Below are 14,125 nucleotides of genomic sequence, written 5' to 3'. Positions count from 1 at the left end.
ACTTGGTTTATAGTCATCTCCACTGCAAAAGTGGAGGTAACAGCGCCTAGCAGAAAATTGCGAAATTCTCATACACCTCACGCTGAGTGTTATATTGTCGGTGTGGTTTCTGAAGAAACTGGGCTAGGATAGGAATTGCCCGCAGGAACTGGAAATATAGTCGAGAAAGAAACCACACTCTCGTCATTGTACTGGACATGGTTCAGGCGCCACTGAAGTGTTCTCAAATATTGGGTAGTGCTTTTATACTAAAGAACTGACAATTTTTTCCAAATTTTCGCAAAACCGAGGGCATTACTTCTTCCAGTCCTCTACTGTCGGCCTGTAGTTGACAATCAGTACACCACCAGCGTGGCGCTGCAAGGCTTGCACGCTTTCGCATGTCGAGCGAACTTAATCGCTGCTGCCCACCGATTATACTGCAGCGCCACGAGACGACCCCATCAGTCTGCGCGTTTGAACAATGTGGTACGCCTTTTGTGAAAGTAATACGCAGGATTCAGCTTGAAGATTGAGCCTTGCGTGTGTTAGTAGAGACGATGAACATCTGCAGAAAAGCATACAAAGTTTCCTCCGTGGTCTCTGTCAAGTCATAAAAGAATCTGAGTCGCAAGCCTGCCGCAGCAAACTGTGGCCTATTGTTGAATAGGATTGGTAGAAGCTGGCTAACTCTTCCATAGCTTATATCTCTATAAATTTCAGCCTAGCAAAATAGCGGCAGAATTGGTTGCTCGAGGCAAAACAACAAAATAATGAGAAATTTTATTCATGCAGATAAACAAGCCAGCGACTGTTGCTTTTCTTTTCTTCGTTACAAAAGGAACGACAAGCTTTCTATAGTTTTGTGGAGTTACTGTCCATGTCTATAAACGCATGTCAGTCGCAGTTTATTAGCTGAATCCCGTTTCTTGCTTGTGCAGCATGCGCGCCGCCTCATCAAATGGCGCATAACGACAGCGTCGTCTGCTCGCGCCGTAATATCAATGGTGCTGTTATGATCGGCCTGCCTGGCTTGACGCTGCCTTGCCACACGAGAAATGGTGGCTGAGCCCACCCTGATTTCTTTCGAGTCAGTGCTCCCAGAGATGCACCAAGAGCGACGACAACAGAGAAATTGCTCTTCTAGTTATCCCAGGTCGTCGGCGCCCCTCGTAAAATCTTCTGGACACGCGTGACCGACTGACGCATTAGGAAGAGTTGTTGGCCGTGGAGGCGGCTTGCTTTGTCGTCAGGGTGCCCCGGGCTACTGGCCCAGCGTCTGAGAACCATCTGCGGATGCAATTCCTACGTTCTTCGTGACGCCTTGATGCCGCTGTTTTGACAATTTTCGGCCTGCCTGACGCGGCACACCCATCACTGCAACAGACCAGGAAATTGACTTCAATGTAAGACTCAACGTCTTCGTGCTGTGCTGTGTCGTGCGCAGTGTGCAGTGTTTCCTCCCTCGCCAAGGTCTGGACTGGGCGTGCCTCTTCCCACTTTCGTGGGTCAGGAAGGAGGCTCCGTTTCACCTTTCCTTTTCGAGGGTGAAGGTGAAGATAACAAATTTCATTGGACTGTCCTGGCCTCCGTTGTTTTTTTTTCTGCAAGGAATTCTTGAAAGGTCAGGACATAAAATGCGAGTGCCGAGGCGCTCCCGACAATCTCTCACAAGCTCCCAGAAGCTACTATCAAGCTTCCACCGAGAGCTTCCATGATGCTACCACATCATGCAACACGCTACCTGTAACTATTGTAATTAAAAGTTACTGTTAACAGCTCCGGGCTCCTCTCTCGACATCTCCCCGAGACTCCGGTTGGCTAGTGTCCTCCGGACAGATCCCCGAACACATTAGCACGCACAACGGAGCCTATTGGGGAGCATTAAAAGGAGTGCGAGGTTTACAGCACCGCGCTCGCAGTGTGCACTTCGTCAACTAAATGTCGACTTTTTATCGACCAGAAAGAGTATTCCTGCTCTGTAGGTGTTCTCACTTTCACTCTACATCACAATGCAGCACCTTAGCTCCACAAGCGGCGGCACATGTACCGGGAGCCACGTGCTCCGAGTGTCCCATTTTAATCCGTGTGTACTGTACATGTGAAATTCTTTACCTTCATTTCCAGAAATGGCACAGGAGGGCCGAGGCAGGTAGAGTCGTCGCACGGCCGCCGACAGTATACAGCAGCGGCTGACACTTCTGTGAGACCATACCCTGAGGGCAAGAAAGCGCGACACAAAAGGTCAACATTGTCACCACTATCACACTCACCTACGAAAGTTAGCCTTAAAAGCGTCTACTTACAAGCGCATGTTTATGAAACTCTTCTTCCAACGCCTTAACTAAAAGTGCGCAGAGCTAGGTAAGTATCCACTCAAAAAGAGAGGATTTGGCAACATGGACACAAAAAAATGTTAAGGTGGCGTTGGGGGTTGGATCGTTGTGTTAGTGTTTGCACACTATGTCTTTTTAGAATGCGTCTTTTAGCGTCCCGAACTGACCCAGTAGATTGGCACCGGAAGACATAACGCAAAGCACCTCCACCAATTTTAGCATCTTCGGCTTGGTAATGAACGCCGACACCTATATAAAAATACGAAAGCATTGTTCCAGGAAAAAATACAATGTAGCTGGTGACGATGGCCACAGAGATGAGAACTGCATGCTAGCATCCAGCGATGTACGCATTTATTTTTTTTCAGGGCAGGGATGGCAGGTATATTGATGTTAAATAGGGGCCGGGAAGGGCACTAGTCATTTGGGGCTCTGTATACGATGGTGAAAAAAATTAGGGGGAGCAGCACGAATCCGGCATGTTACTCCCTGGACACGCCACTGTTATCGGCACGGTGAATTCGTGATATCCGCGTCTGGTTACATTCCGCGGGATAGCTACTGGAATACATTACATATAACATAGAGCTGTATCCCCTGGTGTTGATTGATTTGTGGGGTTTAACGTCCCAAAACCACCATTTGATTATGAGAGACGCCGTAGTGGAGGGCTCCGGAAATTTTGACCACCTGGGGTTCTTTAACGTGCTCCCAAATCTGAGTACACGGGCCTACAACATTTCCGCCTCCATCGGAAATGCAGCCGCCGCAGCCGGGAATCGAACCCACGACCTGCGGGTCAGCAGCCGAGTACCTTAGCCGCTAGACCACCGCGGCGGGGCCCCCTGGTGTTCCATGCTGCTCATTCCCGATTGGGCAAGCGACCGTCATAATAATTTAGTAGTATTTAAAGACTAAGGCTACTCACCTGACTTCATAAGAGTTGCTGTAGCAGAGAAAAGAAATACTTTAAACTTATTCTGAGTTCTTTTATAGGCGCCACCACGCTGCGTTTCTTACGAATATGAAATAAAATAAGCGTTTGCCGGTGGGCGTGGTTTGAGAATTTCTACGTGCCCAGTTATTGAAAATGTTCCACTACCCATCAGCCTTTCTTTCTTAAATGAGTGCTGATAAATTCTGTTGCTACGCACGAAATTTTGAGGAGTATATTTTTTCATCCAATCAACCTGAGATACACATGGAAATTTTATTTATAAGAGTATTTTTCGGTATAACTGTTGTGTTGTCTGGTCGTTGTAACATTTTGCCGCTCAAGGGTGAACTTCAAATATATTACGCGCTGTCTAATTCACACTTATTGTATTGCACCAATTTTGAGGCTTTGACAAGCAAAGGAGCCATAAGTGAAGTCCTTACTCCGCAAAAAAAAAAACAGGTAGTTGACCAATATTTACCCTTTCGGAACAACGCGTGACGCTTTAGAAAACGTGTAATAATACGAAACCACACAGTTAAACATTTCGCTTGTTGCCATGACACTTCTCGAATAGGGAGCTCTCAAGTTTTAGTAGATCAATGTTATAAGTAGAGCGTCGTGTCATCAAATATACCACAAGAGCTACATGCATTTGGTTTACGCCGCGTTTCCGTGTGACGTATAATGGTATAAATACAAGCATTAGCCTACAATGCTTCCAAAACACTTAACAGGCCCTTAAGTAAGATCACTTGCTACAAGAAACGATGGCCCCCACGTCTCTGCTTTTTCGCGTCATAAATACATTCGCGACAAACTATTTTCATAGTATATTTTATATTTTCATACTTAGTGTAAGTACACTACGCTGTATTAGATTTTGTTGTTTTTGTTAGATTAGAGATATGAGTTTGTGTTGGCGAAAATCTTACAGGTGTACATGTAAGTGCTTAGGTGTCAAAAATACAATGATGTATGCACGGGGTGCATCGATTGCTGCAAACCCGTTTTGATTACACACTTATATAATGTATTTGAAAATAATCAGTGGAGAAATGAATTATGATTTAGTATGTTTTGTTCATACTTTTTTGTACATGACTGTTATGTACCTCAGATTATTTCCGTACTACTGACGTGTTATTGTATGAGTCACCAGTGCGTTCGTCAAGCAGTTCTCGCACTTTTTAGCCTTGGCGAGCTTCCAGTTTTGTCTGGTAAAAGAAAAGCTTCAATTGAAAGATCGAAAACTGATTTAGACTGCATTGGTCCTCTTCGAGTAAATGCTGAACATGGAAGAATGGTACTATGTAAAGTCGAGTGTCATCACTATGCACCCGCATTCTTTCACGCATACAATCAAATTGGTATTACAAGAACTCAATGATGGCCTAAACGTCCCCCGCTACCATGACGCTAGGGTATTGGGTTTCAACCAATGAGTAGTCGACAGTGAATGAATGTCCGCATCAAAATAGCAAGAATCAAAACCAAATTAGTGGTTGGTATATATTTGGAGGTAGGCAGTGCATGCAGTAGCGGGACTCTGTCAAAAGCGTTATTCTTTTTTTCCCTTAAGGGCCCTTTACGACGCTTCATTAAGGATTAGTTGAGAAGAAAAAGACGAAATGGCATCAAGCCACATTGGCTGCGTTCCAAATATTAGACAGCACGTAGACAGTCTACGCAGACTGCTTAGAAGACAGCACCGAGCCCATGCTGTCCGAGAATTGAAACACTTCTGGACGGCTTTTACGTGACAATGCGCCACCTTGCGTCGAGAAGAAATACCTAAAATAAACAAACGTAGCAGTAGTATTGGTGGCTTACTTCGTGTTTAAAGCAAAAACAAGTAAACGTTACTCACATTGAGCGCCTGGGAAAGCGTCTGCTCGTGTGCAGACGACCATTCCGGTGAGATTTGATCTATCTGAGCGATTTGCTGAGCCGCCATCTTGTTTTGACAGCAAAGTAGCCTGCATTGCATTTGTCTACGATGCAGTCTTCTCGGAGTTGCCTACTCTGCCGGCTACGTGAGAATGGGAATGGGACTTAAGATAGTCGCCGTCCATTTAGGTGTTTATTTAGACGTCTACGGTGAGTATTGGAACACACTCTGAAAAACTGAGCTCATACGTTTCTTTTTTGAAATAACAAATAACCAGAATGACATCTTTGTTGTCAGCAATATTTCTTGTTACAAAAAAGTTTGTCGAGTATTACGAGAAAATGGACACCGGAGAACATTTTCATGTTTTTTGAGAAGAATTATGTCCTTGCACTTTTGTTCCTCGTCTTTTTGATTTTTCTAACCTATTTTGGCTGATATAAAGTAGCATTATTATTTCTTAGAGATACAAGAACCTTAGGGTATGGTGCTCCATTGCGTATTTGAACGTTAATTGGTGTTTAAAGTTGTGTTTAATATTGAAGTTCGCCTCATTTTGGTTTACCACCTGTTGGCTTCAAAAAAATAGTTAAGGCGTAAATATACTCCGCCAGTATTACGCTTTAGCACGAATGCGGAAATGGCATGAGCACATGCGTCTAGGCTGCCATAGTTGCACAAGCGGGGTTGAGATGAGAATTACGCAACTACATTGAGGGTTTATTCAATGTATACATCACAGGCCTGATCACAAGGATACCATTCATGAACAAGCAAAAGAATTTCTTGTTCACGGCACTCCTGTGGCCGCGACGTTACCCAGACTTTCACATAGACATCACTCTCGTCCTTTGAGTTGAAGCGCTCCCCCTTCAGATGTACTGACGGTGGACCCAACATGTGGAAACCACTGGTAACGAATGGTAGCTGGTTTAACGCCTTCCGCTGACGGAAATTAGATAACGTTTTGATGATTCCCAATCATGGAATTTTTACGTGTGAACGCGATCCTGTTCACGCACGCACTTCCGCATTATTGAAAGGCGCTCTTTGTAAGAGCCTCTGCTCTCTCCTTTTCATGCGTCGCCTCCGCATGCGTCACATCTACGGCAGAGAATCCAATCGCATCCCCAGATGTCTCTGTACCTTCTCCCATAGTGGCATTTGTATTCCCATTCTACTGGTTGGCTGGTTTATGAAGTGTACCGCACCAAAGAGAGACGCCCTTGTTGAGCGCTCAATATAATTTAGACCACCTGAGAGTGATAACGCCTACGAACACACAGCACAAAGCACGAGGTTCCTAGCAGTCTATCTACATCGCAATCCGGCCACCGGGCTTCGAATAGAACCACCGTCGTTACCGACCCGCAGTCCAGCACTGTAATCACGGAACCATCCCGGTGGCTTTACAAATCTAGATTTCAAAAGACAGTTGAGATGCCTTGCAATGCAGTATGCGGGCTTTCGTAAGGTCTATTTCAAATTGGAAGGAGTCAAGTGGACAATATATTAGGAATGAAGGCAGCATTCTCTTAAAGAAGACTTCACGATTAATAACTTTATTCTATCAAAGAAGTCTTTCGGATTATTCTCCTGGGGGTTTCTTTCTATCTCGCTTTGCTTTCCCTTCCTCACTCGCGTAGTTTAAGTACCTTTTGCTCTTGACTACGACACCTGTTTTAGGGGCCAAGCTCCTTAAGGCGTAGGCAAGTCGCGTCTTGAAATCAGACATTTAGTACTCAGAGCGCTCACTAGATGGTACTGTGGCACTCGCACAACTAGTACTTGGATTGCTTAGTAGATGGTGTTGTGGCGACGGAGTGACATGTCAATAGAGCCAATGGGGACGAAAATTGGGTGCAGTGATAGTGCCTTTGGATCACGGTGGCAGTTATACAAAGAGTGGAAATATATTATTTTACTGAAAACTGAAAAAAAGTTTTTATTATCTTCTGCACTCAAATAGCTTTTGTGAACAAATAATACCTAAGAATATTGTTCGTATAATATATAGTTGCGTATAAAACGAAACATGTTTCAAAGCTCCAAGGCGTTTCGACATGGCGGCTAGCCGTTCGCATAGCAGACGACACCCTCGTCGTCTGCTTCTGCGTCATGGCTGTCCCCCACTCGTTGGAGCAGCTCCCTGTCTCAATTCCTCTCAATTACATATAATACAATGCAGTAAACTACTTACTAGGAGCTCTCAAGTATCTTGCATAGTTACTTTAGTAAGTAAGTGATGCCGTATACAGGCCGAACAATACTAAAACACTAATCACAAACTTGTGGCAATAAGTAGTTTTATTGCAAGTTAGTCGATGTTTACTTAACATGAAAGCCATGTAACACTTCATAATGTACAGCAGTGAACAAAATTCATGCATCAGCGTTTATATACAATCAAAGTACTTACTACGCATAGCCCCAGTGCAGATGCCAGGAGCAAACAAGCTGTCTAGTGCTGGCTGATATATTGACCTTTGAAACCTTCGTGCAGTAAGTAAAAGTCCAGCACTTCTGTAGCTGACGATGTCGCAACACCTCGTTGAGAGTATTCGGCAAACTTTCTCGAAGTAATATCAACGTATCCGCGTGCCTTTCACTATCAGTGCAGCGCAAATGTTTGATTTTCGGTGCACGCTGCCACCTAAAGTACGTTATTTCCAATTTTTTAGGCGTTCGCACTATGCATGCTTCTCAATGACTAAAATGAATGAGCAACGGCTTTTTATGCTTACCATTCCCAAGTCTTACAAGTAGAATTGCCAAAAAAGGCTTGTTTTTGTTTGCCGTCACCGATGGTGGGCAGTCGTCGTTTCGATGGTGGTGCGCCTCACGGCGCGGCAGCGAAGCTCGCAAAGTGCCACGTGCCTGGCTGTGGCTCCGATGCATGCTCTTGTGTGATAGGAGACTGCGTTCACTCTTGTGTTAAAATGTGTTCGCTCTTGGCGCGCTTCCTTTTTCAACGACGATTTGTGTTCGTCGATTATGAGCGAAGAGCACATGACGGTGGAGTGAAAATCTTGGAAAATGGCTACAGCACGTGCTCACTGTCTTTACATGATGATCCGCCGGGCAGGATTTACGAACGATTCATGGTTTACCGATGTACCTCCGGAGTAAGGACACGCATCATCACTCACTCCGTGGATATCCTCTGACCGCACTGATGACTCAGCTTCATGCAACTTGTTCGTTTGTTGAATAGTATCTATCTATCTATCTATCTATCTATCTATCTATCTATCTATCTATCTATCTATCTATCTATCTATCTATCTATCTATCTATCTATCTATCTATCTATCTATCTATCTATCTATCTATCTATCTATCTATCTATCCATCTATCTATCTATCTATCTATCTATCTATCTATCTATCTATCTATCTATCTATCTATCTATCTATCTATCTATCTATCTATCTATTTATCTATCTATCTATCTATCTATCTATCTATCTATCTATCTATCTATCTATCTATCTATCTATCTATCTATCTATCTATCTATCTATCTAGTCGCCGATAACGTTTAGCTCTCCTGACCGTTTAGATAATGGAATCTATAACAAAGTCGGTATGGTATAACATAAGTGTATGACAAGCATAAGTGTCTAGTCATAACATCGAAATCATGACATTTCTTTCATGAATATCATGATTCACGTGCCATGGTGAGGCTACTGCTGCGGTGGTGCCGTTCAAATGATATATCGCAAAACCGGTATGTTATGACATGACTGTATGGTGAACATAGAGCAGAGGGTCTCACGTTCAAATCAATAAACGCGTGTCATGTAAGAACATGACTACATGTCATGCACATGGTGCACTCGTGGTTGTTTCGCTAGCTTCACATACACCAGATTTGGTATTACGTGACCTGAATGGATGACCAAGATATATGTGACTGATACCAACAGGATAATGATGCCATACATGTCATATAAGAACATTACTACATGCCACACTAATGCGATGTTCGCGGCCGTTTCGCTCGCTTCACACATACAAAATATGGTATTACGTGAGGCGAACAGACAAAGAAGGCAATTTAAACGTCAAAACACGATAATCATGACATGCGTGTCATTTGAAGCATCACTACATGCTACCTCATAGTGCGCTCACAGCTATTTTGCTAGCTTCATATATACCAAATTTTTCGTTACTTGACGAGTTTATGACGAAGGTATGTGACTTGTGGGAACATGATAATCAATACATGCGTGTCATGTGTCATGTAAGAACACGATTATACACCACGCTCACCGTAGGCTCATGGTAATTTTGCTAGCTTCACGTATACCAAAATTTTTATAACGTGCCGTGAATTGACGAGGAAGATAAATGATGAGATATTCATGACACACGTGTCACGTAAAACATGACTACATGCTACGCTCATAGCGCACTCGTGGCCGTTTCCCTAGCTTAACACATTCCAAACTTAGTAGTACGTGACGTGAATGGACGATTGAGCACAATTTCCAGGCGCGAACGTGATAATCTTCACGTGCAAGTCATGCACAGCATAATTTACTTCCATCTTGTAACGTTGTGCTCGTTTTAATATGACAATTCCGCCTTCCTCATTAGTGCTCGGCATATCATCGATTTCCAGTGTAGATGGTATTTACTAATTTTTTCAAGCGAGTGCGCTCTATCCGACGTGGCGGCAAATGGTGCGTTCTGTGTGTCTAGAATAGCGCGTTATTGATGTTGCACGCTAGGTGGCAAGCCGTAGTGCGATGCATGCGAAGAAGTCACACTAGGTCCGAAGAAAGCTACACCTGGAACTTCCAGCGTGCCACAGCAGTTATGTGCAGAGGGCTGCATAGCTCGACAGCCACTTAGTAATAGATGATCCCTGCATGATTTCGTTCCAGTGTTTTTAAATGAAGTTGCTTGCAGCTCCTTGGGTACCAGTCAACAGAGGGGTGAATGTACGTGCATGAATCCGCATAAGAGACAAAGTCGCCTCATTAGCATAGTACACACATCGTCAAAACACCTCTTCACTGGCCGGAAAGGCCGCATTGTTCTGCGCACATGTTCGATCATTTTCATGTCTTAACAAGTTTATGAAAAGCTCCGAACATCTTTGTAAACGCTCCACCCACGTAGTGGTCTTGTGTCGCCAATGTGTCGCTATAATATCCAGATAACTCGGAATGTACAGAAAATCAAATATAGGCCGCTGGGCCTGATTATGTATTGGTGGGTCAGGAGCTATTGATATGTGCTAACCTTAGTGTCTGTCCTTGTGTTGCTGCAGCACTGCAACAAATTCCGTTGTCGATGCGCCTATCGTTGGGCGGGTTGAGACATCAGGCAGTGAAAGGAAATGAGATGAGACGCTCTCAAGTTTCAGACATTTCGGCTTCCAGAGTTACGGCTCAGTGCCTGTGAAAGTGTCCTGATTTCAGTGAGTCGTCTTGCAGCAGGCTGCTAAGTGGACCGAAAATCTTCGCACAGGATGTCTACAAGCACTGTATAAGATATGTGAGCCCCACTATCTCACTCGACTCTCTGGAAGACTCTGGAAAAGAGAAGCCATCTACCACCCGTACCAATGAACTGGGTGGTTTGATTTATTTGGGTGATTTGTGCTCACCACGCAAATTAAGGGGATGTTCCCGCTACCCGTCCGTCGGGTCGGAACACGTGGACGTGGATGTTGGCTGGGGACCTTCGGACGGGTAGGCTCTCTGTCGAGTTGGCGTGCGTCAGTGGCTCGGGAAGCCCGCCACCTTCGAACGCTGCAGTGGCAGTTCGCATACCAAGCCACGCCGCCAACTTTACATTTTGCTGTCTTCCCGACTCTACCCGAGGCACTGCTTTCTCGTGAACGACTTTTCACCCCAGTGCGCGCGACGTTCGCGATTCTTTCAAGTTGTGTGTGTCGTGCTGTTTTTGTTACCCTGTCAAAGTGTAGGTCCGATGCCGTCCCCTGCAGCCCTATTCACGTAGTGAACGGTTTCCACGCTCCCCTTGCTCCAGCATTTCATCGAACGCCTTCTTTCCCCTTTTAGATTTCGCTGCTGCATCACTTGGACTTTTCTGCAAAAGTGCGTGCCAGAGCCGGTCTCTGTTAGTGCAAGTTTCCCATTGTCATAACCACTGAAAGTCAGCTTGCTTCGACTGGAACAGAAGAAGAACGAAGCATCACAAGAACCAAACACCGTCGGGTATGATGCCTCGAAAGAAGAGGGGTCATCGAACGCGCTCGGACAGCTAGGCTTGCTTCCAGACAGCCACTTGTTCCGGAGTCGTTGATTATCGGTCTGATCTACTGGAACCAGCTGTCGGCCCTCCAGAGCCGTTGACAACTCAACGGCTGATAACCGTCGGCACAACGTCACATGCTGTGCTGCCACGCATCGCTGACTGCGTCACACGTTTCAGGAGGCAAGCCCTGACGAAGCGGAAAAGCCACCGCCGTGGAGGAACACCAGGGGGACCGTCTTTCAAACCAGTGACAGCGGAGGCCTGCACTTCACTTGTCAGCAGCGGGGGCAGCGAAAGCTTGTTACTCACACGCCTGTGTTCGATTATTTCAGGTTTGCATTCATTTTTCTACATACTAAACAAAGATTATTCTTTTTTTGCTGCCTTTCTGCTGCCAAGGTGGTGATACATTTCTTGTGTGAAGTATTGCTGTAGTCAAGAGTGATTTGACTAAGTTGCGAGAAGAAATAAGAAAGGAGATGATTGAATTCAAATCGTCAATTTAAAGAGAGCTAAGAAAGGAAATAAGAGACCTGAAAAACAGTGTGAGTTTTTTGAACGACGAAGTTGAGAAAATAAAGAAAGAGAACGCGGATTTTGTGGGGGATAACAAGTCACTCAGAAGCGCTAATGAGCAGTTGAGAACCGAGTGCGAAGCTTTCAAGAAACAAATTTCTCAACAAGAGCAGAGGATAACTACATCTGAGCAATACTCCCGCAAATGCAACCTTGAGATTAAGGGAATACCCAAACTTGCTGAGGAAGATCTTGGAAATACCCTTCACAGAATCGGCGGACTGCTGAATGTGCCCGTAACCAAAGTTGATGTTTAAAAAAGTCACCATGTAGCAGCAAAGAATGCCAGTTCAATACCGAACGTAATACTCCAATTCCGCAGCCGTTCAAAACGTGATTTGGTGCTACAGAAAGCAAAGAAGACGCGCATCTCAACACTGGACCTCGGTCACGCCTCTAACACAGCTGTGTTTATCAATGATCACTTATGCCCAGCCCTAAAACAGCTTATTAGACCGCCAATAGCTAAAAAGAAAGCAGCAAACTGGAGGTTCGTGTGGACGAATGATGGGCGTATTCTCGCGCGAAAAGATGAAGGCTCACATGTATTGCACATTCGCGACGCAAGCGACAATGAAAAGATTGCCTAAAAACGCTATCCGGAATTGCGGTGCAGCTTCTGTTTCGCCATGGCGGTATCACCTTGTGACGTCAATAATCTTGTAGGAAATTGGTGTAGCGATAGTCTGTGCTGCCTTCATTTAACATTCGTTCAGCACGGAACAAGGAAGATGATCTATCTATTTTTCTAGATACGTTTTCTTTTTCTTTCGACGTAATAATGATTACGAAAACTTGGTATACTTCAGACGACGAGATTTACAAGCGAGATGGTTATAATACTTTTTCTTAACCAAACAAAGAAAAAAGGCGGTGGCCTCATGGTTCTAGTGAAAAACTGTATAGACGCTCAAATAATACCACAATTTTCTTATGTCAGTGCTGACATTGAGTGCTTAACTTTGATTACACGTAATTACGTATATGCTGTCATGTACAGACCACCTGATTCATCTGTGAATACATTTATTAGTAGCCTTGAAGAACTAATAAATTATGTAAATGACAGCAATTTAAAACTTATTCTTGGCGGTGACCTTAATATCAATATACTGGAGTCGTCTGCTGTCGCAATTACATTTGTGTCTACGGTCGAGTCGAGTGGCTACGATATAGTAACGGAAACTCCCACACGTATCACACCTACCTCAGAAACGTTAATCGATCTATTTATCACTAAGGTAAACAAAGATAACGTAGAGAATGGTGTAATATGTTGTGACATCAGCGGCCACTTTGCACTCTACTTTGTTACGGAGAGTGCAATCAAGAAGTCTCAAACACTGCCCGCTAGAACAGCTCAAAATATCACACCTCACACTTTAACAGCATTCAGCACAAGCCTTTCCCAAACAGACTGGAGTGCGGTATACCACTCAGAAACTGCAGATTTAGCCTATGAAACATTCTTGATTACATTTAAAAAAGTCTATTTTAGACACTTTAAAGAAAAAGTTCTACAGAGATTCCGTAGAAATCGCAAACTATGGATCAATCGCGAGTGTTTAGGAATGATCGAAAAGAAATCAAAGTTATTCAGAAGGTTTTGAAAAACTAAGGATCCGTCAGACTTAACCACATTTAAAGAATACCGCAATAAGGTGAACGCATTTATCAAGAAAGAAAAAAAGAAAATCAACAATTCAACATTAAATCAACAATTCCATGCAGCCAACTGCAAAGGGAGTGCATAACTGTGGAGGAAACTTAACGCTTTGCTTCACAGGACACCGATCTCTCCTGGGGTTACTGAAATGAATATAGATGGTCGAGCGGTTACAGATTTAGAACTCGCAGAAAGATTTAATGATTTTCTCACAAACGTTGCACAGCCGACGCAAACAGCGCAGACAGCTATAACTGACGTAATGACAAGACAGACAAAGAACATCTTTCTTCGACCAACCGATGAACAAGAAATAGTTTCAATTTTTTCCACGCTGAAACAGAGCAGCGCTCGTGGCGTAGATGGTATTCAGATTTCCCCGATCAAACATGCAATCGATATCATAGCTCCCGTGCTCTCTAACATTTAAAATTTGTCCCTATCAACAGACTGTTTCCCAAAACAAATGCAAACGTTCGTTGTCAGCGTGATATACAAG

General features: G+C 44.2%; 1 protein-coding gene across 1 annotated transcript in view; it reads right to left on the bottom strand.

The window, feature by feature from the left end:
- LOC119160842 (luciferin 4-monooxygenase) overlaps positions 1-14,125 on the bottom strand; it is a 148,461-nt gene that overhangs the window by 16,632 nt on the left and 117,704 nt on the right. The window contains exon 8 of the mRNA XM_037413097.2: positions 2,095-2,195. Coding sequence (XP_037268994.1) covers positions 2,095-2,195 — 101 coding nt within the window. The remainder of the gene's footprint in view (positions 1-2,094; positions 2,196-14,125) is intronic.

The sequence above is a fragment of the Rhipicephalus microplus genome, chromosome X, assembly GCF_043290135.1.
Source record: "Rhipicephalus microplus isolate Deutch F79 chromosome X, USDA_Rmic, whole genome shotgun sequence".
In the NCBI taxonomy this organism is placed as follows: Eukaryota; Metazoa; Arthropoda; class Arachnida; order Ixodida; family Ixodidae; genus Rhipicephalus; species Rhipicephalus microplus.
This window is presented reverse-complemented; position numbering and strand designations above follow the sequence as displayed.